At 33.2% G+C, this 24,316-nt stretch overlaps 2 protein-coding genes across 2 annotated transcripts in view; one reads left to right on the top strand and one right to left on the bottom strand.

Annotated features, from left to right (window-relative positions):
- LOC131951678 (equilibrative nucleoside transporter 4) overlaps nucleotides 1-8,034 on the top strand; it is a 34,178-nt gene extending 26,144 nt beyond the window's left edge. The window contains exon 9 of the mRNA XM_059314034.1: nucleotides 7,853-8,034. Coding sequence (XP_059170017.1) covers nucleotides 7,853-8,019 — 167 coding nt within the window. The 3' untranslated portion in view covers nucleotides 8,020-8,034. The remainder of the gene's footprint in view (nucleotides 1-7,852) is intronic.
- Nucleotides 8,035-9,222: 1,188 nt separating this feature from the next.
- Nucleotides 9,223-24,316, bottom strand: part of LOC131951677 (mucin-4) — a 54,026-nt gene continuing 38,932 nt past the window's right edge. The window contains exons 42-64 of the mRNA XM_059314033.1: nucleotides 24,178-24,309; nucleotides 23,843-23,968; nucleotides 23,636-23,761; nucleotides 23,077-23,208; nucleotides 22,575-22,685; nucleotides 22,255-22,395; nucleotides 21,130-21,255; nucleotides 20,624-20,746; nucleotides 18,153-18,275; nucleotides 17,808-17,930; nucleotides 17,633-17,712; nucleotides 17,308-17,485; nucleotides 16,818-17,005; nucleotides 16,522-16,597; nucleotides 16,141-16,266; nucleotides 15,581-15,697; nucleotides 14,806-14,918; nucleotides 14,071-14,132; nucleotides 13,713-13,873; nucleotides 12,863-12,968; nucleotides 12,641-12,657; nucleotides 11,065-11,176; nucleotides 9,223-10,866 (exon numbers count right to left, since the gene is read on the bottom strand). Of these exons, the coding sequence (XP_059170016.1) occupies nucleotides 12,925-12,968; nucleotides 13,713-13,873; nucleotides 14,071-14,132; nucleotides 14,806-14,918; nucleotides 15,581-15,697; nucleotides 16,141-16,266; nucleotides 16,522-16,597; nucleotides 16,818-17,005; nucleotides 17,308-17,485; nucleotides 17,633-17,712; nucleotides 17,808-17,930; nucleotides 18,153-18,275; nucleotides 20,624-20,746; nucleotides 21,130-21,255; nucleotides 22,255-22,395; nucleotides 22,575-22,685; nucleotides 23,077-23,208; nucleotides 23,636-23,761; nucleotides 23,843-23,968; nucleotides 24,178-24,309 (2,408 nt within the window). The 3' untranslated portion in view covers nucleotides 9,223-10,866; nucleotides 11,065-11,176; nucleotides 12,641-12,657; nucleotides 12,863-12,924. The remainder of the gene's footprint in view (nucleotides 10,867-11,064; nucleotides 11,177-12,640; nucleotides 12,658-12,862; nucleotides 12,969-13,712; nucleotides 13,874-14,070; nucleotides 14,133-14,805; nucleotides 14,919-15,580; nucleotides 15,698-16,140; nucleotides 16,267-16,521; nucleotides 16,598-16,817; nucleotides 17,006-17,307; nucleotides 17,486-17,632; nucleotides 17,713-17,807; nucleotides 17,931-18,152; nucleotides 18,276-20,623; nucleotides 20,747-21,129; nucleotides 21,256-22,254; nucleotides 22,396-22,574; nucleotides 22,686-23,076; nucleotides 23,209-23,635; nucleotides 23,762-23,842; nucleotides 23,969-24,177; nucleotides 24,310-24,316) is intronic.

Raw genomic sequence — 24,316 nt, 5'->3', positions numbered from 1 at the left:
AGGATTTAAAAAAACAAGTTAATAAAAAGTCTAGTGACAATTTAAGCGCAATTTCCTTAATTAATTTTTTGTGACCGAACGAAAGGATATTTTTGAAAACTTTCTTCGGCAATATTGTTCTAAATTATGGCAGGAATCTATAGAGTCCTTTCATATGACGTCACGTCCGTTCGTGATACCTACGCCCGCCGCCACAGTGGTGTACACCAGACGTAAACACAATCAGCTGTTCGCCAGCGCTGGACGTGTTCACCAGCGCTGGACGCGTTCACTGTATGTAAAGAACCGCACCCGCGGAAAAGGAAAAATACGTTAAAAAACTTGAACTCTTATACTGTTATTGACAGTTTCGTATAAATAAATGTGGACAATATTTCTAAATAAAAATACTGTTAGTAATACTGTTTGCGTTTAGAGTTAAAGTAGCCGAATCTGATCAAATGCAGTTCTCGATACTTTGTTTCAGGTAAGGACAGTAAAATAATAAACTTCATTTTAATTATAAAAGATAACTATTAATAAAACAAATATGCTCGACCTTCACAAATACTAATAGTAAAAGACAAAGTCAAAAGTAATAGGCCTAATAAGAATAATAAGATCTAATAGTAGGCCTAATACCTGGCTCCGCTGAGTAGACATAGAATCTAGAATCTACTTCTTTACTTAAATTTAATTACTTTAGATCTACATTCGATTCAAAATACACCCATAATAAATCAAAAGTAGTCATAATAGGCCTAATAAAGCATTTAATTGTCTCTAATATCTAAAATCTCGCTCTATTATCTAATCATTTTTTTAGCAAACGAAATTTTCTGAAATTGAAATAGATTGTATGACTAGACTTAGATCTAGAATCTGCTACTTAAATTAAATTGTAAAAACTTTATACAAGCATGTAGTTATAATAGATTGACGACAGAAGCCTGTGGTTGTATATAACACATTTAATGGGTCTAACTACCACGATGGTAACACACCGAGAGGACGGAAGGAAGTACACAAGGGACATCACTCAAGATAACAATATTATAAATATAACTAATACAGAAGAGTGAGTTCCCTTGACCTCACAATTATTTCAATCTATTACATCCCTTTACCCTTAGAACACAATAACACATCTCTCAATAGAACAATTGATAGTATCCTAAAATCACCAATTATATTGTAACATGAACACTATGGTAGATTACATCCTTACAAACAATGCACAATATGCCACAACATAATCAAAATACAAAACAATAATGTCAAAGTCCTTTTGACCTTTAGAATCATAGGTCTAACTTATTTGGGACTTTGATTGTCCTGCTTGACCTTCTCAGTGGCTTCTGATTTGGTGACTCAAGATTCTGACCATCTGGATTCTCTATCTCAGGAGGTCTAGGATTTAAATCATTAACTCCAGAATTTACATTTTCTGACTCCAGACAACTTGGTTCACTCATATCAACAGAACTTGGTTGTGAAACAAACTGAGTTGGTGTGAACTGTTCAGATTTGGTGGGATTGATAGATTCACACTTATTATCTGCACAAGTTATTTTTAACTGTATAAGGCACAGGTCCTGTACATTGAACAATTTGACCTGGTATCCATTTTTCCTTTCTCCTATAATTTCTTAGATACACATTATCATTAACACCAAATTCTCTTTCAATGCATGTTTGTCATGATCTAATGGAACTATTTTTGAATTGGCATCTGAAAGTATTATGCTGTTATTCAGATCCTTGACTGACATAGATTTCTTTGATTGATCAATTTTCTCAGGTAATCTGATAGTGCTTTCCTGGTAACCAAAAATACTGTTTAAAGTAATATTCTGGACCATATCACTTGGCAACTGTGATCCAGTATTTGAAGTGGGTGTATTAAATGGCAAAAATCTTTTTTTCTTTCTTTTGATGTTACCCTTTTAGTTTCTTTAAGTGCTAATGATGTTAGCAAAGTTGTTTGATGATCACATTCCTTCTTACTAATGTATTCTCTTTAAAACATTTGAAATTGCCATATCACCATAATCATTTATTAAGTTACAAATACTTTGTTTAGGCAACTCTGACTGATAATGGACTGCATCTTCTCCATCTTTTATATTATCTTCACAAAGGGTTTTAATTTCTTATTTTATATGGCCTTAAGTCATCATTCACAGACTTTTCAGGCCAACCATTCATACAGTGCTCATATACTTTTATTAAGCACTCATCTTTTTGTGTTTCTCTTTTAATATCATTCACATCTATATTGGAGTTATCCATGATAGTGAAGAGAACAAATACATCTTCTGGTACATAGCTCAGGCTTTGGTTTTTTAAAGGTAATCTACTAAGACTATCTGCACTATTCTCAGATCCAGGTTTGTATTTCAATTCATAATTGTATGCAGTTAGTGTGATAGCCCATCTTTGAATTCTTGGTGAGGCATGCTCAGGTAGGGTTTTGTTTTCTCCAAATAAACCTAGCAATGGTTTATGATCTGTAAAGATGGTGAACTTCCTACCAAACAGAAACTTGTGAAATTTCTTAACACCAAAAATGATGCCTAAGCCTTCCCTATCTAACTGAGAATAATTTTTCTCAGCCTGGTTCAAAGATCTACTGGCAAAAGCAATGGGTCTGTCACCCTTCTCATCCATGTGGGACAAGATTGCTCCTACACCATCTGGTGAAGCATCACATGTCAATACAAGTCTTTTCCCTGGGTCATAGTGAGTTAGTAAGGTGTCAGCAGACAAAGCCTCTTTTGCTGTGTTAAAAGCAGCTTCTTGTTGTTTACTCCAGTGCCAAGTTGCATTTTTCTGTAGCAGCTTGTACAGTGGTGATAGTTTACCAGACAGATTTCCTATGAACTTTGCATAGTAATTTATTAAGCCCAAAAAAGCTCTTAGTTGTTGGGTATTTTCAGGTTTGGGTGCTTCTTTAATGGCTTTTGTTTTCTCAGGTTGAGGTCTGATACCTCGCTTGCTTAATATATAACCAAGAAAACTAATTTCTGTCAGCATGAATTGACATTTATCTTTGTTTATCTTTAAACCTTTTTCACCAACAATTTTCAATACTTTATCAAGTGTTTTAAGATGTTCAGTGTCATTCTTACCAGTTATGTACACATTGTCAAAGTACACACAAACATTTGGAATATCCTTAAAAATACTGTCCATGACAGCTTGGAAAATTCCAGGGCTAGATGATATGCCAAAACATAGTCTTTCATATTGGTAGAGTCCTTTATGTGTGTTTATTGTCGTATAGACTTTTGAATCTGGATGCAGTTCTAGTTGAGTGTAAGCATGACTAAAGTCTAATTCAGTGAATTTGTCTCCTCCTGCCAAATTCAAAGAAATTTCCTCAATGTTAGGTATAGGGTACCTATTTAGCTCTATTTGCTTATTGAGTGTAGTTTTATAATCTCCACAAATTCTTATAGAACCATCCTTCTTTAACACTGGCACAATGGGTGTCGCCCAATCGGAATAGTCTACCTTCTTTATGATGCCATTAGATTCCAATCTACTTAGCTCATTTTCAATTTTGTTCCTCATTGCATAAGGTGGAACTCTAGCTTTGCAGTATCTTGGATTTGTATCTTTAATGCTTAACTTCACTGTTCTATCATTTAGTAATCCAGAGTTACCAAAAACACATTTATTTTCAGATATAACTTTATCTAGTGAAGTAAGACTAGATTCTTTTACATTCTTCAATGAACAAATACTCTCCCAATTTAACTTAAGATCACTTAACCAGTTCCTACCTAGTAATGGCGGTCCATTTCCTTCAACCACAAGAAGAGGAAGTTTAACACTTTGACCATTATAACTTACATGAACCATACACTCTCCTATTACCGGAACATTGTCACCAGTGTATGTTGTTAGACACTTGTGACACGGCTGTAGAGGCACTGATCCTCCTGTGAGAGCGTCAAACTCTTTCTTTGTTATGACTGTTAGAGATGCTCCAGTGTCAAGTTGGAAGCTGATGCTCTTACCGTTGATATTAACTTGTACATTGATGGGAGCATGACTCATTGATTTCACAGAGAACAGGCTGAAATCCGGCTGCGAATCAGTTTGAGAATTTTCACAGGTAGAGTGGTTCATTGGTTGGGTTAGGTAGTCTTGGTGAGAGTTAACATAGTGCTGCTTTTGGTTGCGGTACTGTCTTGACTGGCTAGATTTAGCAACAGACGAAGACTTTGCAAAGCAGGCCTTAGCAATGTGACCTTGCTCACTGCACTTATAACAAGTTGCAGACTTGAACTTGCACCGATGAGATGCATGGGGACCTTTGCATCGATGACATTTTTGATAATTATTACTAGATTTAGATCTAGGATTTGAACGAGCAGGGTGTTTAGCATAAGTTGGAATGCTCTGTTGGGGTTGGTTTTTATTGACTAACCTGCTGTTTACTGCATGGATCCCTGAAGGTGCTAAAGATCTCGCCGCATCTGATGACTGCTGGATTGAAGTTGCGAGTTGTATTGCTTTTTCTAATTTTAGATCTGACTCGAGCAGCAACCTTCTTTGAATATCAGGGCTGTTTACACCTGTCACAAACTTTTCACATAGTCTGTCAGACAGCGTTTCTCCAAAATCACAGAATCTACTTAAATGACGTAAAGCAGCAACATATTCTGATATTGACTCGTTTGGTTGACGAGTCCTACTGTCAAATCTAGCTCGACATAGAAACTTTGATGGGGTAGGCGCATGGTGGTCTGTTAGCAATTTGCTCAGCTCGTTAAAGCTCTTGGTATCTGGACTAGCTGGTGCGCATAAGTCCTTTAGTAGCCTGAATTGTTGAGGCCCTATGACTGTTAACAAAACAGCTCTCTTTTTGGCTTCTATCGTCACGTCGTTAGCTTCTAGGTAAAAGCTTAACCTCTCTAGGTAATCTTGAATGATTTCATCATTCGCATCAAATTCTTTTATTTGGCCATACAGCGCCATAATTCTAGAAATAATTAGCTAATAAGCTCTAGCAAACCTCTTTTTTGCGTAAGTAGGTGCTCTTTCTAGTAGATGTTTATCCTTCGTCGCCAGTTATAATAGATTGACGACAGAAGCCTGTGGTTGTATATAACACATTTAATGGGTCTAACTACCACGATGGTAACACACCGAGAGGACGGAAGGAAGTACACAAGGGACATCACTCAAGATAACAATATTATAAATATAACTAATACAGAAGAGTGAGTTCCCTTGACCTCACAATTATTTCAATCTATTACAGTAGTTGATATTATTGTAGTAGAAGGCTTTAATAAATTACTAAGGCCTACCTACTTTGTTGTCTTTTTACAGCAATATGTATCTGATACTGGACTGAGTTTAATTAAATTCAAATTCATATCTAGTAATTGGTCTACTAAGTTTTTGTAGCCTAGTAGTACAATCTAGATCATACCAGCCAACAACAAATAACCACATTATTATTTTTTGGCGAATATTTGGTTAATGATTAGGCTAATTTTTTTTTTTAAATCCACTGTTTATAAAAGAAACAAATCAAGCTAGAAACATTATAAGTGAGATGGTTTAGAATAATAACAATGGACCCAGTCTACAATTGATACAATTGCAGGTCTACATAGGGCCTACAGTCTAGTAGTTTACAGTAGGCGATTGTAGGAAAAAAAGTCACAGGAAAAAAAAACACAGGAAAAAAAAACACAGAAAAAAAGTCACAGGAAAAAAAGTCACAGGAAAAAAAGTCACAGGAAAAAAAGTCACAAATATATATTTGCATGATACTTGTTAATACTTTTATGTATTAAATATTCAGAGAGTGCAAATTAAATTAGGATTAATTAAATGTAATGTAATGTGCGTAGGCTGTATACGCATAGGAATTTTTATGATTCATCTAAAAATATTTAGTATGAAGTATGTAGATTGTAATTATTTTAAACTTAAGATTAGTAGCGTTTAATAGAATGCTCCAAAGTCCACGGTTTTAATCCTGTTTTTTTTTAAATACCAACATTAAATTACCGTGAAATGGTAAGTTCGTCTGACTTGCTGCCCTCAACTCATGGCCACAATAGTTATGTTTAGATGTTTAGTTCAACCACCTTTACTGCCCACATTTATCACGCTCATTACATAACAACACTAAGGATAAAAAAAGAAAGCCGACAAGGTTCAAATGCTGTCATTGACGCATGACGTCAACAACACAAAATATGTTCGGACAATGCCTACTGAGGAGAGGCCGACCAGAGAATAGCCTACGGCAAAATTTGCTTAAATTTTTTTTATAGTTAAATTTTCTACCGCGTTTTTAACTAAATACGTAACAAAAGTTGAGATTGTTGTGTAAATTATATTAGAGTATTTTTACTTACAATTGTTATAAACCATAATGCTTTTAACGTCTATAAATAATTTATGCTATAAAAAATACAACCCACAACAAGAAACATACAAAATTTTACAATTCTAAACAAATAAAAAAAATATTTCTAAAAATATTTTTGTGACTTTTTTTCTGTGACTTTATTTCTGTGACTTTTTTTCCAAAAATTTTTTTCCACTGTGACTTTTTTTCTGTGACTTTTTTTCCTAGCAAAAACTGTGACTTTTTTTCTGTGTTTTTTTTTCCTGTGACTTTTTTTCCGTTTACCCAGTAGGCACCTAGTGTGTAGCTAGTATACTAGTGTGTAGCTGTCCAGAGTTAAGATTCTTAATGCCTTAATGCTTTCCCCTGATAAGCCGTGTGTGCTATAAATGACATAACATGACACCGAGGTGAGAAGTGTTGAGGGGAGAGCAGTGGGACTTTCCCCTTTGTTCTCCCTGCTGGGCCCTGAGGGTCAAAATTATATAAGAAATACTATCTCTGTGGGGCTGGGTATCACGGAGGTGAGACATTTTCAGGGGAGGGCAGGGCAGACTCCTCTTTGGTTTTATTGTGGGCTAGATACAGGTGGGGGCAGCCATCATGAGGGTTGAACGTCAGTATTAATGTGTCTGATTACTTCCCTGCTGGATTATAAGGGTCTTAAATTGTATAACATGCTACCCAGATTGGTTATTACCCATTGATTATATTAGCCGTTGTAGTGTGGGTTTTGTAGGAGTTAAGTGGTCTCACGTTTGCTACAGTAGATAACCTATAATATATTACTGCATTTGATCAGCTTCGTCTACTTAAACTCTAAACGCAAACGGTATTACTAACAGTATTTTTATTTAGAAATTTCGGCCACATATTTATATTATCCACGAAACTGTCAATAACTGTATAAGGATCTTCAATTCCTAAGAGTTCAAGTTTTTTAACGTATTTTTCCTTTTCCGCGGGCGCGATTCTTTACATACGGTGAACACGTCCAGCGCTGGTGAACAGCTGATTGTGTTTACGTCTGATGTACACCACTGTGGCGGCGGGCGTAGGTATCACGTGATTTAGGTCACGTGTTTGCAAGGACTCTATTGGTAAATGTTTCAAGTCGCTAAGTGGTCTGGTTGCCGAGATATGGGCCAAAAACGGCATTTTTTCGAGGTTTTTTTTGGCTTTTCCGGGAAATCCAGGAAGGAATTCCGGGAATTTTTTTGGCCCACAATCATCCTCGGAACTTGCTTAACATATTTGCTTTTGGAACTAGTCCTCGATATTGCTTCGTTGAGGAGGAGATACGACTTAAAGCTGCGGACACACATCCATCCATCCAGAAATAACGAATTAATAATCGCAATTGTCAGTATGGAAATTGCGCTAAAAATTATTTTGCATACAGTTTTGTTTACAGCATTTGTTTTAATTATATTTTTTGGATAGTGTCGAATAAGCCGAGGAGACTAAAATCTTGCATTTTTTATAAAACAGGAAATACAATGATGTTGTCATTCACGGCCGCCATTGTTGCTGGAGCATTTACGTCATACGGCCTTGACCTGCTGGTGGGTCCCCATCCTGACTTGGAGATATGCCACAAGAATGCTTCGCTATACCGTACAGGGGATGTCCACAATTCTTCTTTTGTGCACACATAAATGTTGTTTTCACCATCGGAGATCATGTGCGTCTTAGCTATCCTACACCTTGATTAACGAACAGCTAAGTGTAGGCCCACTGCCTAACATAGAACTCCAGGCATCTCTCCGAAGGGGGGACGAAACAGAAAAAATGTATAATTTGTATAGAAGAGATATGCTTTATTTAACCAGTCCGCCCCAGTCCCGCCCCCCCCCCCCCCCAGAAAAAAAGTGTGTAAGAAACTCTGTAAGTATGAGCTTACGATTCATTGTTACATGCTCATGTAGGAACTGCCTCTCCTTGAGGAGTTTGCTTTTTTTCTTTAAAGCTTGACTCCATAGGTAGGGAGAGTCAGTCAGTAAAGCTCTGATTCGATATAGAACTACCTCTATACAGGACAAGTAGGACACACGAAAACCACAAAGGGCAGTAAACATCGACGAATGATAAAGTGTAACACACGGTGAGCCTCTGAAGATGGCGGAGGGCAAACGACACTTGTGGAGTGTTTTCTTTCATGCATCTATCTTGCGCCACCACCTCCCCCCACCACCCCCGAAACAGATTTTTTTTTTAAAATTATAAAACATACTTTAACTCTGTGCCCCCCCCCCCGAAAGAACCCCTATACAGACGCCCACAATCTATCAGTATCTGACTACGAGACATAATTAAATAAGAAGAAATTTAAGAGGGGTGGTGGGAAGTGGAGCAAAATAGGCAAAAAACAAGCTTTTTAAAAAAAACAAACAAAAAAAAACGTGTTTTTATAAAGCTTCATCTATCACACAATAGGCAACTGACAAACTTATCAATTTGATATAGCAAACACACTTTTTGTCAAATGTTGTAGGATATGTCGTAATGCCTGTCCAAATTATTGGGGACAACATTATCAAGACAAACTGTTTGAGCGGCCAATTAAAGGGGGACAATTCTACATTATCGTTCAAAAGACAAGCGCGATTGGAAATAAAACGCATTTAAACATTTTCATGTGCTTAAACAATAAGAATATGGTGGTTTATTTCACGGCTCGTATGTTGTTTCTTGATATGATGTCCACTGGTGGGGTGCAGGTTACACCATGGGACACAAACAGTTACACCAACAATGGTCAGAAAATGTAGCTTATAAATACATTTGATGATAAACTTACTTCCCATGTTAACAAAGGTTATTTAAGTAATTTTATTACACCATAAACAATTTAAAAAAAAACAAACTCAACTCAGATTTTTTATAATAAAAAGCTCTATTGATAAAATTCTTATTAAAAAAAACACACTCTTTCAAAAATTAAAATAAAAACTAATAAATTCACGTGATTCTAATGTGGCCTTTGATCAGTTGAAAGTTCATAAAAAACAATAATCAAACATGTATTGATTAGTTTTCAGAGAGTTTGAGTAAGATTTTTTTTAAAAAGAGAAATAAGTTGGTTTGATTTCACCTAGAGAGGTTAAAAAGAAGAATTTCTAAAATATATAAATAAATAATTATCACATATTCAAATGTAAAATAAAACTGGCTGGATCACAGATAATTTGGACTGTAAACAGAACATGTACCCAGATATAAATTTATATATATTGTAATTTTATTTGTTTGTCTTTTTGTAAATGTTATTGTATTTGCTCATATGTTTGTTACGACATTTATTTATTTATATAAAAAAAAAACATATATCTGGAATACAAGGGTATGTGTTTAAAAAAATACTGAATGTTGCATAAAACCATTACATAAATAACAAGTTAAGACAGCTCAATCAGGTACTCCTGAATAATTGAAACGTTTCTTTAAATAAAAATTTAAAGTAATTTTTTAAGTAAATTATTATTTCTGAAAATGTTACATATTTTTGGGGCACTATTTTTTTATTTAAATTTGAGCATAAAATAGTGAGACATTTATATTTAAAGTAACAAAGGTTTAAATTTTGAAAACAATCCCAAAATCAAAGATCAATAATTTTTCATTCCACCAAAACTGGTTTCATAAGAAAAAACACTGACCTGACACAACACATTTTAAAACTGGAATGTTCCATAAAAAATCACAAATTGTGTTGGCACTCAAATCTGTAAAAACATTTTTATAAAATTAAGTAAATAAAAACAATTATATTTTTGTTTGAATAATACAAAAATAAACTATTAGGAGACATGAAAATGTAATCTATTGGAATGTTAAAAAGAAAGAAATATTAATATAGCTGACCTTAAAATTATATTATATATAAAAAATTATTATATATAATAATAATATGATCAGCAGTCAAGTATTTTAAACATGTTGGTATAAACAGCTTTTTAGTAGGAAAGACATGAATTAGATTCACAGTTTTTACAATAACAATTCTATATTCATTAACAAAACAATACCTTAAACCTTTGTTAAAAGAAACATTTCAACTTAAGGGTGTCTTTCAATAAAAATGTACAATTTCCAAACATTTAGTAATTAATTTTGTAGCTTCATTATTATTCAATATTCAAATGTTTATAAACAACTATGCATTTCTTTTTGGATGCTTAAAAAAGAGGTTGTTTTTGGTTAATGGATATTACTTATTTTAACATATTTCACATTTGAAAACCAGCTTCGAAAATTGTGTAACAGAGGGTTATTTTCCCTATTAGTAGTTTTAGACTAATATTTCAAGAGTTTACTAAAATCAAGAAAGGTAATTAAGATCAAGAAGTTAAAATATAAGGTTCAAGCTTTTCTTTTAAAACAAATTCTGTTTATCATCAGCTTTTCCTGGCTGTAGACTTGTGCTGGCAGCTCCTACAGCAAAATAAGAGTTGCGGGAAGTTGGTCGGTCATTGTCTTCATAGTGTCCTTCCCTGCTCGCAACTCTGGAATATTAGAATAATTCACTGTTACTACATTTTTATTCATAATTTTATTAACATATTGATAATTTCTTAGTCAAAATTAAACAAAACACGATTTTTTTTCAATTTCATTAAAATAAGCATGTTTTGTTTTCTTGCTTCATGTCTTTTGCAGCAAACAAAATAAACATTGAAAATTATTCTAGAACTTTGCATTACCTTCTTTGGGCTGTATATTTCTTCTTATACCATATGGCAATCACAATGCAAACAATCAAAGCAACAAACAGTGGAAGACCCACGGACAATCCAACAATCAGCGGGATATCATCTAAGTAAGAAATAGAATTGATGTCAGGTACTTCATAAAATATATGTGCAGGTATTTGAGAAGGCAATTTTTTAAAAGTAAAATTGCATTTAACTATTTCAATAAACTAGCTAGAATTAATTAGCACTAAACTAACTAATGTATTTTAGTATATTTAAATCTTAGAAGTCATGCTCCTCTTAAGTTATTAATGGGCCTTATCTCATTTTGTATTCAGTCAAACCTTAACTAGAGTAATTAAATTATACACTTTTAATATATTGTTTTTATTCAGGAGAGATTTTTTTATAACAATGCAAGTTTGCTCATGCACAGTTTTATTAAATAAATAATCTCAAGACATGTTTTAAAAGTAATTTTATTAAAAAAAATTCTTATATGATTAACCCGGTAAGTTAGGTAACTCCAGGGGAATTTGTGTTTTCATTACTATTTTACATTGTATTACCAGAAATAGCAATTTGAGAGAAGTTAAAAAACACAGACAAGAATTAATTGTAAGTAATTTTAATGTCAAAAAGACAAAGCTGTAGATATAATTCTAAAATTTGTGGAATGTCTTTAGAAAGTTTTGTAAATTCTAACAATTAGATTTAAAAAAAAAACATCAATCATAATTTTTCAAATAATACATTTTTTAACAAGCATTTTTAATTTTTTACTGTATGCAAAGTTTGCAGTAAAAAATAATGTTTCTAACAAACATGTAAAATCAATGTAAGTTGTCTCCTTTCTTTCCCTTGTGTTGTCTGTTCCACTTCAATACTAAAACAAAAAGATACATCAATAAATCAGGTTTTGAAGTGCCTACTTTTTGCCACATATATATGCTAACAGTATAAGGCTATGTAATAAGGCTATGTAATAAGGCTATGTAATAAGATTTAACTTAAGTTGGGACAATTTATGGGAGTAGGGGTTTGGAGCAAAATATGATAACACAAAAATATATATTAAAACAAATATTAGGTAATTAAAGTTTAACTTACTAGTGACTGTATAGATCCAGGGAAATGCCAAACTTTTAACAAAATCTTTTGCACAAGTCAATTGACTTGTACAAGTCTTTAAAGACATCGGTAAAAACGAATATTGTTTTTTAATAAGAAAAACGAAGGTGATGTGTTTATAAGTTTTATGTATCAATCTAAAAGATAAAACAACGTAGGTAGAATAGATTTAGAGTAAAACAAATGATGTGTCCGTGACGTGGTAAATAGTTTTAGCTAATAAAAGATTTCCATTCCTGACAATTTTGTTTTTTGAACAAGATTGTTTTATATACTCTAATTTGGTATTTTAAGAAAAATTTAAATCACAACCTCATAAGTCATTATCTCCAAACTAGCACATTTCAAAATAAAAGTTATAGGTGCACATTTTGTAATAAATGTTTGAAGAGTTAGTTTATTGTTTGGGAGGCGTATCCATTTATTGTTTGGCTTATTGATGGGGTTGTCTTACCTGTACTTTCACTGCCTCTGAAAAAAACAGAATTTTACAAATGTTAATACTTTGTTAACTTTGGATTATTAAGCAAGCTGTCTTTTAAAATGGCTGCAATACTTTATATTTTCTTAAAATTTAACTATAAGTGAGTTAATTGTTCAGTTAAATATTGACCTAGGATAAAACAGGACTGAAATAAACAAGTACCCTTGCAAAAGAAATTATTCTGTAACTTACTGGCACTTAGCTGACCCTTCAGAAGTGATGATACATTTTTCACCATTTGCACATGGCTCAATTTAATTTAAAATGGCACATTTATCATTGACTGTGCTTGAATTGACTAAAAGAAACATTTTTTAAATTAACAAAACAATTTTAAAAATAAAACCATACTCTTAAAGTAAAGGGTAAATATCTGACACACAGTGTTAAAATAAACATAGGCTAATTAGCTGTAAAAAGTATAAAAGAGGTAGTCTTAACTTATGATTAACATTAAGCATAGGCAGTAGGATCAGAAATGGGGGGAGGGGGTGTGAACCAGGTGACACCACTTTAAAAATTATTATTTTAAAAAAATGCAAAATATATGTAAATAAAATAATGCTGCTAGTTCCAGATTAATTAATAACCAATTACAGTTAAATATCATTGCCAGTTACTGCTATTGTTATTTATTCTTTTTTTTAAAAGGTAATCTCTTAGTGTACTTCTTAAAATATTTAGCACAATATGTTTTTTGTGAACCATATCTGCTGACATGAACACCAATAATTTGTGCATTTATCAAGTTAAATTTTTAAAAATGTTTCACTATCTGCTTATACTTCAAATATTCTCAAAAGATTATTCCCTATTAGTTTTGCTTTTTCTGACAAATGATACATCCATTTTTGTTGTTAGGGGGGAATGTCACTCTAAGTTACCTAGGTGACACCAACCTAGTCATGCCCCTGGCATTGAGTTAGAGCTTGGGTTAGATTAGATTAGGTTATATAGTTAGCAATTTGATTTATTCTATTTCTATGCTGAGGGCAGACACCAGCCAAGTGGGAAACAGACAGCTGACTGAGACTGGACTAACCTGTAAAACCATTGAAGGTCACTACAGTGGTGTAAGTTTGATTGTCTATTGTAATTCCAGTTTTGACAACCTGAACAATGGCTTCCACCATTGCTGATGCTGCATCAGGGTTAACTACTTTATTTACAATGGTGGTAAAATCAGCAACCAGACTGCCTTTTCTGTGAACAAAAAAAACAAAAAAATTTACATCATGCCTGCATCTTTTACATTATTAATTTTCCATTGTTGCTTTAAAGTATTTACTTATAAAATGGTTTGATAATTTCCATTTTACTACATTTTGAACAGTCTAAATTTTCTTTCATTTGTATGTATGTATGTATATATGTATAGAAATGCATATACATCAACATACCTCATAGCTTTAACAATTACACCTATCAGGCCACGAATTGTAGATTTGAATGCTTCAAACAGCTGCAAACATTTTAAGAGGAATCATATTTTATTCAAATCTGTACTAAGCAAAGCAAATTTTGTGCTATACAAATATAAGAATGTTAAACAAAAAACTACACAGCTGGCAATAATGCTGAAATTTCAATTACAGGAACATGAAAGTTTTGGAATAACATGTAAAATAAGAATTTAAATACTAATGAAGAAAATCAAACTTTACAATATAATAATTGTTTTAACATTAAACATTTTCAGTTTTAATACTTGATCTCAGTCAGATAAGATGCAGGTATATTAGTTAGCTCTTAAAGATACTTCAACACATTGCCATCGTATCCAGCATTTAAACAGATAGCCATAAAACATGGCAACCAGTTTTTGTCAGGGTTCTATGATAGCTAGTGAACAATGTGGTTGAATGGTAGTGATATACTGCTAACCCAAAAGTCTTGAGGTCAGATTCCTGGCTTGAGTCTGTACGATGTCCCCCAGTCCACCCAACTCTGATGGGTACCTGACTCAAGGTAGGGAAAGTAAAGGCAACTGGGCATAGTGCTGACCACACTATTCCTTCATATGCCGAAGTCACTGAAACAGGTTAACTCTACTTGCCCCATGGATCATAACATTCGAAAAAGTACTCTTTCTACCAGTTTTTGAAGACAGTTACCATTGTCAAAGTGCAACTTACAGATTTTTCAACTAACTGTTTTAGTTCTTTGTATTCTGGACGAGCTTCATCAAGCACTTGTGCATCAGTCACATCATATTCAAGTTTTATTGTAGCATCATACTCTCCAGACTCTGTAAAGTTTGAGTGAAATTAACTATTGCCCTACAGGTCATCAGCACACTTAGGGAATATAGGCCTACAGATATGCAGCATACTTAGGGAAACTATCAGACTATAGATCTGCAACATACTTAGGGAAACTATCAGCCTATAGATCTGCAGAAAAAATAACTTTAGATATATAAAGTGACTGATATTTTTGCTAAACTTTTTATTAAAAAAAGGTGTATCAGTTTGTTAATAGTGTTATTAAATTAATTGTCCCATGGCTCTAACAACCCACTGTTTTAAATAAATTCTTACTTTATTTTAATTTTGCTTTTTATTTAGGCTTGCATAATTGAACCAGGGGTTGGAACTCAGGACTTTTGGGTTAAGTAACCATTAGCGTTACCAGCCTGACCACGTCTGCCCCATGAAACTTACATGAACTTACAAATTATTTGTACTTGAAAAGTCTTATAGTCAAATACATAAAGATCATTATTTATGCAGGTTACCAACTGCCTTGCTAAGGATTTAAAATAAAACAAATCAAATGTAAGTAGAACAGTAAAGAAAGTCTAAAGAAAAATTAAGGTGGCTCCATGTATTAAAAAAAACTATACCTACCAAACACGATTGATTATTAAATATGTGAGCTATTTCAGTATAATAAAAAGCAAAAATTTACCATAACACGTTTTGTTATCTGTATCCAGATAAAAACCATCTTTGCATGAACACGAGTAACTTCCAAGGCTGTTTTCACAAACTTGTTGACAAGGGCTTGAAACACACTCATCAACATCTACATCCACAAATCATGAATTAGCTTGTAATTTATTTCTAATATCTATATAATATAAATCTAAATGTGAGTTGACATAGATATTATTTTAGCTAACATTAGATACAAGTAAAGCCATTTTAAGTTCATGATAAGAAACCAGCATGATGTAGAGGTTGCTGGCAAACATTTTTACACCAGATGGTCCACAGGTCAGATGAACTTTCTCTGAGCTCTGCTAATTAAGGAATAGTATGGTCAACCATGCCCAGCCACCATTACACTCCCTAGCTTGAGTCAGGTACCCATTAGAGGTGGGAGAACTAGTCCTACAGACTAGAACTCCTGAATAGAACTCTAGACCTTTAGGTGAGTATTGAGATCTCTACAGTTTGACCATGCCTTCCATTAAAATAACTGAGATACAATAAAAAACTGAATTTAGAAATAAAGTGTGACCTGACCTTTACAAGAATGCTTGTCAGCATCTAGAGTGTAGCCAGAGCCACAGGTGCAGGTGTAGCTGCCATCTGTGTTGGTGCAGTTTTGGTCACATTCATTGGTGGAGCTTGCTGCACACTCATCTTGATCTGAAATAAATAGTTTTATTAAATCTGTATTGAATGATTTGCATCATGCAAGTTCTTAATTTAGATTTCAAATATATACAGGGTTATGATTATCTCAACTAACCTAAAACTTATTAATGCACAAAAAGGGCAGATTGCTACATTTTAGTCTCTTTATAAGCTGAACCATAGCTGTAAATGAAACAAATATCTTTCTCTTCAAATGTGTAAGCTATACACTCACTTTAAAAAAAAATTCATAAATAACCAACGTACCAACACAGGTGCCATTTTTGCTCTCAAATCCTTTGTCACAATCACACTTGTAGGATCCTGGTGTGTTAAAACACAGCTGTTGGGAAGTATTATTTTGTTTTTATCTTCAATATGTTTATTTACTGATGGTTGAGAATGCATTAATTTCTATATTAGTTTTACAGCATTGCCTTATTGAAAAATATTGCAAGTGATATAGATATAATCTTGCTATATAATAGAGAATTTTTGTTAATATTAAAATCTAGTAATACAAAACCATAACATGCAGTCAATCAATCTATAACTTCTATTACCCAGTGGGATATATTAGCTGCAGTGCAGTTATTTGGAATAGTGCACTCATCAGCATCTGTGTCACAGTGTGTCCCATTCCAGCCTGACTCACAGGTACAGTTTCCTGTGGCCTTGTCACATGTGCTGTGTGAAGGGTCACACAGGCACTGGTTCAAACACTCTTTGCCATAGGTTCCAGTTACACATGCTGTAGCAGTAATAATTATCAGTTCTTTCATTATTTCTTAGTTTCAAATTCATACAATTAATGAGAAAAAAGTTGTAACTTAAGTTGATATGTTGTTGTTTTATAGGTAATATTTATGAGAAGGTTATGTGCCCTGAAGCAAAATATTTGTTAGATTTGTGGATCACATGTTAAATTATTTATTTCTGAACATGATTGTTTTTCTTTAGCTCAGTATGTGCTGATGGCCAAAAAGATGACATACCCAACTGAGAAAAGACAAGATGTGTCATTCAGGTTTAGACAATAAAATGTTTGATTACCTGTACAGCTGCCATTAACATTGTAGTAGCCAGCTTTACATTGACAGATATAACTACCAGGTGTGTTTATGCAATCTGAATTTGGTTTAGATGAACAACCAGATTGCTGACATTCATCTTTGTCAGTAGCACAATTATCTGAAGTCCATCCTGCCTTACAAGTGCATGAGCCATTTACCTGGTGGATCAATAGTTAGTTGTAATTTTTTTTTTAAACAAACTTCAAATACTAATTGGTTTTAACTAACATACGCCTTTTACAATGTAATTTTCTTGTGTCATTTTGAGTGAGTGTGGGTCCAACTTGGTTCAAAGCTATCCATACCTTGTTACATGTTTCTGTGTTGGATGCGATGCAGTTACATTTACTTTCACAATTGTTTCCATATGTCCCAGGGAGACAATCTAATGGAAATTTTAAAAATAATAGAATGTATATATAAGCTTTGTAAATAATTTTTCATGCTTGTTAGGAAATAAGACAGGTAGATAACAATCACCTTCACAATTTAGTCCATCTTTTGCCAATTTTTTTCCAGCATTACAAGAACAAGTATAACTTGTTCCATCAGCAGTTTCAGTACATGTTTCATTACAGCGGTTATTAACACACATATTCACATCTGTTTAAGAAAAAATTATATAAGATAAAGATTTTTTTAAAAAGTTGTTAAAAATATGAAAAATGTCTCTACAAATGATATTAAAAAATGGACCCATGCAATGCTCTATAAAGATAGGCTGTAGTTATATTATTGTTATCAATGTTGTTTGATATTACAATACAGACCTATCAACTTAAAAGGCATTTTAAAAAAAAATAAACTGTTGATGAAAAGTATTACCTATACAAGCTGAGGTATTTTTTAAATCTACTTCTTTTCCTCGTTGGCAAAAGCAAATTTCAATGCTAGAAGTATTTTTGTAGCAGTCATATTGACACTTTAAGGTAGTACATGTAGAAGCCACTGAAATTTATAAACAATGAGTAATGCATTTAATTTTTACAGGGATGAAGCTATTGTATCTAAAGGCTTAAGTATGCCTATTGTTAAGCTAAAGCTACACAAATTTAGAAATTACAAAAATTTAGATACATGCTATATCACTATGTAGAACAAATTTTAATGTAAGTTATATGTGTGCTGTATATATGTAAATAGTAGCAGTAGAACTAAACAGTGTTGGATTCTTTTATTTTAAATATTTCATTAAAATAAAACACAAGGGCAATACACTGAATGAATAAAATACTACACTATTTTAAAATCTTTAGTAGATAATCACTTTGTAAGTCATACAATATCAACTCTTATAGTCACCCTATTAGTAATACCATTTTATCAACTCATTTAGTCATCATAGTTGTTGATGGAAAATTGCTGATTTCTTTAGCTTTCTCTATTTAATTCAAGGATTTGCTGAATGCAAGCTTTTATTGTAAATCTAGGTCATTAAATTGGCCAATATTAGCTACGAGAAAAATGGCCCATTGAGGAAGGATACAACGGGCGCTAGGTTGATAGTGCTGTCTATTTTCTCGGTACTTTAATTTATACAAAATATAGTCATAGGCATATCCCTAAACCATGCACCTAATCTCATTCATGACAATAGTCGCATTTAGAGTTTCTTTCAGGCAACTCTACTTGGGAGGAGGGGGCTTCGCCCCCCCCCTCCCCCCATACACACTCCAAAACATGTCTACCGTCCCATTCAACGAAATATAATTATATACTTTTTCCAGTGTCCGCCCCCTCCCAGAAAATTCTACCCCCGCCCCTACCGGAAGAGATGCTTGAAAAAAAAAACTGCACGCTAAACACTTTTTAGATTAGAAAAAGTTCCCCCCTCCGGGGAGGAAAAAGTCTGAAAGAAACACTGGTGTCGCGCTTAGCCACTACCCGAAGAATTGCATTAAAGAAATTGCAAGAAAACCACTTTTTAGATTAGACAAATTAACTAGGCGGCAATTTTATTATAGAGTATCGATGAAGAAATTTCTTTTGAGTTGGGGAGGGGGGGGGGGGGGGGGGGGGCTCAGACGTTCTTAAGCGGGGATGGGGCTTCGCCCCTACCCGAAGAATTGTATGAAAGAAACTCTTCACACAAACCACTTAGATTAGACAAAATTTCCTTTTTATTCAATGTTTACTCGAGAATCAATGATGTCATATCACTGTGTGCATTCTCCGGCTTGATATTATTTTCTACTCTATGCTCAATACGACGTTATACTTCGTTTTTCGAATTACTATGCATGTTTTTAATTTGCTTGTGTTTTCTCTAGAGCGTTCTTGTCAGACAGATAGATAGATACACAGACAGCGAAACTATTAGTATTAATTTTTACTTCTTGTAATTTACCTGTTTGGTTGATTTTATTTTTATTATCTTTCATCAATAAATAAAAAATGACTTAAAACTAATATTAGTGTGCAGGGCATTCAATTCTGATTAACACATAAGCCTAATTTTATATTAGTAATGTGAGTGTTTTAAATAAACCGGGAGTGATCTCCCCTAAACTTTCTCGAATATTCTAATATAACACTACGGGGGATAGCAACTCGGGATATAGACTTCTAGACATGATTTTTAATCCATTTTAAATACTCAAACTTTTTAAAATAGAATATAATCTCATAGAAAAAGAATTGCACACCAAGTGAACGCTAAATAAAGATGTGCATAATAAAGCGCAATATTATTAGTACTTTATAAATTTACATGCGTTTTTTGAGAAATCGGAAATAGCGTAAATAAGTACTTCCGGTCAATGGAAATTACTCAAAATTTGACAGAAGGTAGAGAATTAGATCTTTTATTTACATATCAAATTTCATTTATCTATCTGAAATAGTACTCAAGTTATAGGCTTTTGAAAAATTCAAAGTAGAAAAAGTACCACTTCCGGTTATCGGAAATCGCTCAAAAGTTGATACGGATCTACGATTTTGATAAAATACTTATATGTAAAATTTCATCAACCTAGCTGTAACAGTACTCAAGTTATCGTGTTTACACACGGACACACAGACAGACAGACAGACAGACACACAGACATACGGACAAGATTGCAAAATTATGTTTTTCCGTATCAGTGAGGTGTAAAGCGTCGAGATTTGCAAAAATCTCGATTTTTTTTTCACGATTACAAGACTTTCTCTATACTTTGTATATACGAGAAAGTAATAAAAAGGTACAACAACTGAGTTGAAAAAAATCTGTTCTTGTATTCATAATAAAAGTTTATTAAATAGGGTAACTATTAAATTTGGAGGTAGACTATAATGTTTTAAAAATCTACACCTACCAATGCAGCTGACTCCATCAACAGCAAGGGCAAGTCCAGTTGGACAAGCACAGCGAAATCCACCATCTGAGTTCTCACATCCTTCCTGGCAGCCATCAATATTTAGCTGACATTCATCAATATCTGAGGACATTGGTTGGATCACATGGTGAATAGAAAAATATAAGATAAAATGTCACATGCAGAAGTTTTTTAATGGACTGGGGTGGGGGTATATTAATAACTGTATAGTAAACATTTACTTTACTATAGTTTAAAGAAGTTTTTTTTACAATAATGCTGTTGAGTCATCAAAACATTTTCTGACTGTGGCCAAAAAAAAGGCAACCCTGGTTAATGCTTAGAACAACCAATTGGTCTTTGAATCAATCTTCATAAATTGTTGAATCATAATAGATAATTATGGTTAAAATAATTTTTATACAGAGCTATATATAGAGCTTTAAAAAAGAATACTTGATAATAGTAAGTAAAGTATTTTTTATTAAACTTAGTAAATGACCTACCTTTGCATGACTTAGCTGCTTTGTCATATGAGTAACCTTTATTGCAGGAGCAGGAATATCCACCTTCATAATTGTCACACAGCTGATCACAATCATTAGTGGCAATATTGGCACATTCATTAATATCTGAGGATAAATATTCATGCAAAAATTGAAGACGTTTTTACTCTCTTGTTTACTAAGTATATAGGAACATTTTAAAACTCAGTGAGTCAGAAAAACTTGGTCTTTGCAATTTTGTCTTTATGTCTGTCTGTGAATACTTCAGTACCTTTTCAGTTATGTAGACGAAATTTCACATATAAGTATTATATCAAATTTGTAGTTTTGTACAAGATTTGTATGATTTCCGGTAAAAGGAAGCGGTACTTAGTCTACTTCTTCCAGTTTCTCAAAAGCTAATAACTTGAGTACTATTTAAGTCAGATGAACAAAATTTCACATTTAAGTATTACATTGCGTGCAAATGTTTCTATCAAATTTTGAGCTATTTCAGGCAACTGTAAATGGTACTTAATTTTGGCATGAACACTATAACTTGACTACTGTTTCAGTTATGTAGAAGAAATTTCATAAATAAGTATAAGCTCTTACACTTAGATTATTTACAATTTTTGATTGACGGAAGTGGAAAATCACTCTACTTCTGGTGTCTAAAATACCTATAACTTGAATACCGTTTCAATTAGGTAAACGAAATTATATACTTAAGTATAAGATCTTATTTTCTTGAATCTGTAAAATTTTGGGTTATTTCTTGTGAACCAGAGTAATATTTTACGTTATTAAGATCACTTCTATGAGGCCTGTTTCTTCTAAACTTTTCATGTAGGTCTAGACTCATGACAACACATTGTGACATGAATTTTGGCTGAATAAGAAGTTAAATTAACTTTTTAAAAATAAGTTTCTGTTTTCGTTATAAAGCACTAATTTTCCACTCCATTTTCCACAGATTGTTTACGTTCATTTGGTGCACAATTCTTTTTTCTATGCAATACTATTCTATTAAATTTTTTTTAATATATTAGAAAGCTTTTATTTGTTTACTGAGCCCCATATATTAAGACAATAATAATTGGGTCTTTGTCGTCAATCAGTTGCTATTTTGCCTAAACACTTTACCTTCACATCCACTTGTCAGTCGCTGGTATCCATCTAAACAGACACATGCTGCACTGCCAATTGTATTATTACATTTTTCTTTAGCTGGGCAAGTGAGCTGTCCTGTTGCACACTCATCAACATCCTTCTCACAGAGAGTTCCTAATTTAATAAAATTTTAAATGAATAAATCATGGTTGCTCTGTGTGAGCTATCAAAGATAAAATCTGCATTAGCTAACCACAAATAGAATCATGTAAGTACATGTATGATATGTTACTGTATATAGTTTATGATCCTCTTCTAAAAGAACAAATTGCTTGAAGGTAAAATGTGTTAACCTGTGAAGCCAGACTTGCAAATACAGCCCCGTTTAGGGTCACAGCTTGAAGCACCAGAGCTACAGGAGCAATCATTAGCACACTCAAGGCCCCATTTTCCTGAGCCACATGCTAGACAGATGGTAACATATTACATGATATTTTATTTTTTAATTTCAATACTATTTTATTTAAAAAATTGAAAAGTAACAGTAAGTTAACTTTTTTACAAAATTACTGTATATGATAGGCATTGCAGCTGGATTCCTTTAAAAAATAAAAGACCTGTCAGACTAACTATGACCTTTGTTCACTTTACACTTAATTTATAATGCTGTCACAGCACAGTAAACTAACAATGCTTTCCTACACATGAAATATGTCCACACAAACATTTCCCTCTGTTTTGTTATTGTTTGCTCTATTATTTCATAGTTCCTATAATTCATCTAAGAGTAAGTTGTACTCAAATATTTACTTTAAAATAAATGTCTTGATGTGTTTAAAATGCTGAAGCACTTACAAATACATGTTCTCTTGTCATTATCCAACATAGACCCTGAGGGACATGAGCAGTTGAAGCTACCATTTGTGTTGATGCAGCCTGCCTGGTAACTGCAGAGATTCAAGTGACTGAGCTTGCACTCGTTTATGTCTGAAAAATTGGTATTCAAAATTTTATAGAATTTGGTTATTTAAAAAGTATTACAAATATACAATTGTATATATATATGCGGTTTTTATTTTAATATGAGGTCAGGTTAACAATCAATAAAACTAAGACTGCTTAAGTTTGAAACAATACAATTTTAGTCCAAGATAAAAACTTGTGAGCTGATATGAAATTTTAAGGCCAAAATTGTATTATGAAACAGCTTTCATGACTCGCAACAAGGTTTATTTACATAAATCCTTGAAGGTCACTGTGAGATATTTTGCTGTGTAAACACATTGTAGCATGACTAGTTTAAATGATCTGGCAGGGAGCCACATCAAATAGTCATGACTTTTTAAAAATTTGGCAACAAAGATTTATTTGTAAGTAATGTTTGCCATACATACATAAATCTGCAGCAACTTACCGACACAAGTTTTACCTCCAACCAAGTCAAACCCAGCATTACAGGCACAATATGGGGTGTTTGTCTCCCAGTTCAGGGTACAGATCTGGTCACATGTCATGTTTAATCCAGCACATACGTCTTTTTCTGAAAGATATTAAATTTTATGCAGCTCTGTCTATAGCATTAAAACCACAGAGAAAAATGTCTATTAGCCAAAATCCTTACGCTTTACACAGCTAGCACGGTCAGTGTCCAGTCTGTAACCATAGCGACACTTGCAGTTGTATTGGCCTGGTGCGTTTTCACAAACTTGCTCACAGTTGTGTGTTCCCTTGCTGCACTCATCAATATCTGTACAAGCATAAGTGTTGATTGTAGGAAAAAACTTAACATTATGAAAGTAGCATAATTGTTTTAAAAACTATACTTTCATGCTTTGTTTTGGTTTATATTCCTCTAATGCACCTGGGTTAATATAATTATCAAGATAAATTTATTTGTATTTGGCTTTGTTTTTAAAAAACTGCAAATTATTGTTATAAATAAGCAAATGTTCTTGCCTTCACAAACTTTATTGGCATTGCGAGCATAGCCATCTCTACACATACAGGAGTAACTGCCAATGTTGTTGACACAGTCTTCAACGGATAAACTGCAGTTGTGAGTCAGTACACTCAGACATTCATTGTTGTCTGGGGG

This window comes from Physella acuta, unplaced genomic scaffold, assembly GCF_028476545.2.
Source record: "Physella acuta isolate Inbredline_101_S28 unplaced genomic scaffold, ASM2847654v3 ptg000820l, whole genome shotgun sequence".
NCBI lineage: Eukaryota > Metazoa > Mollusca > Gastropoda > Physidae > Physella > Physella acuta.
Note: the sequence above shows the minus strand (reverse complement) of the source record. Positions and strands in the feature narration are given on the sequence as shown.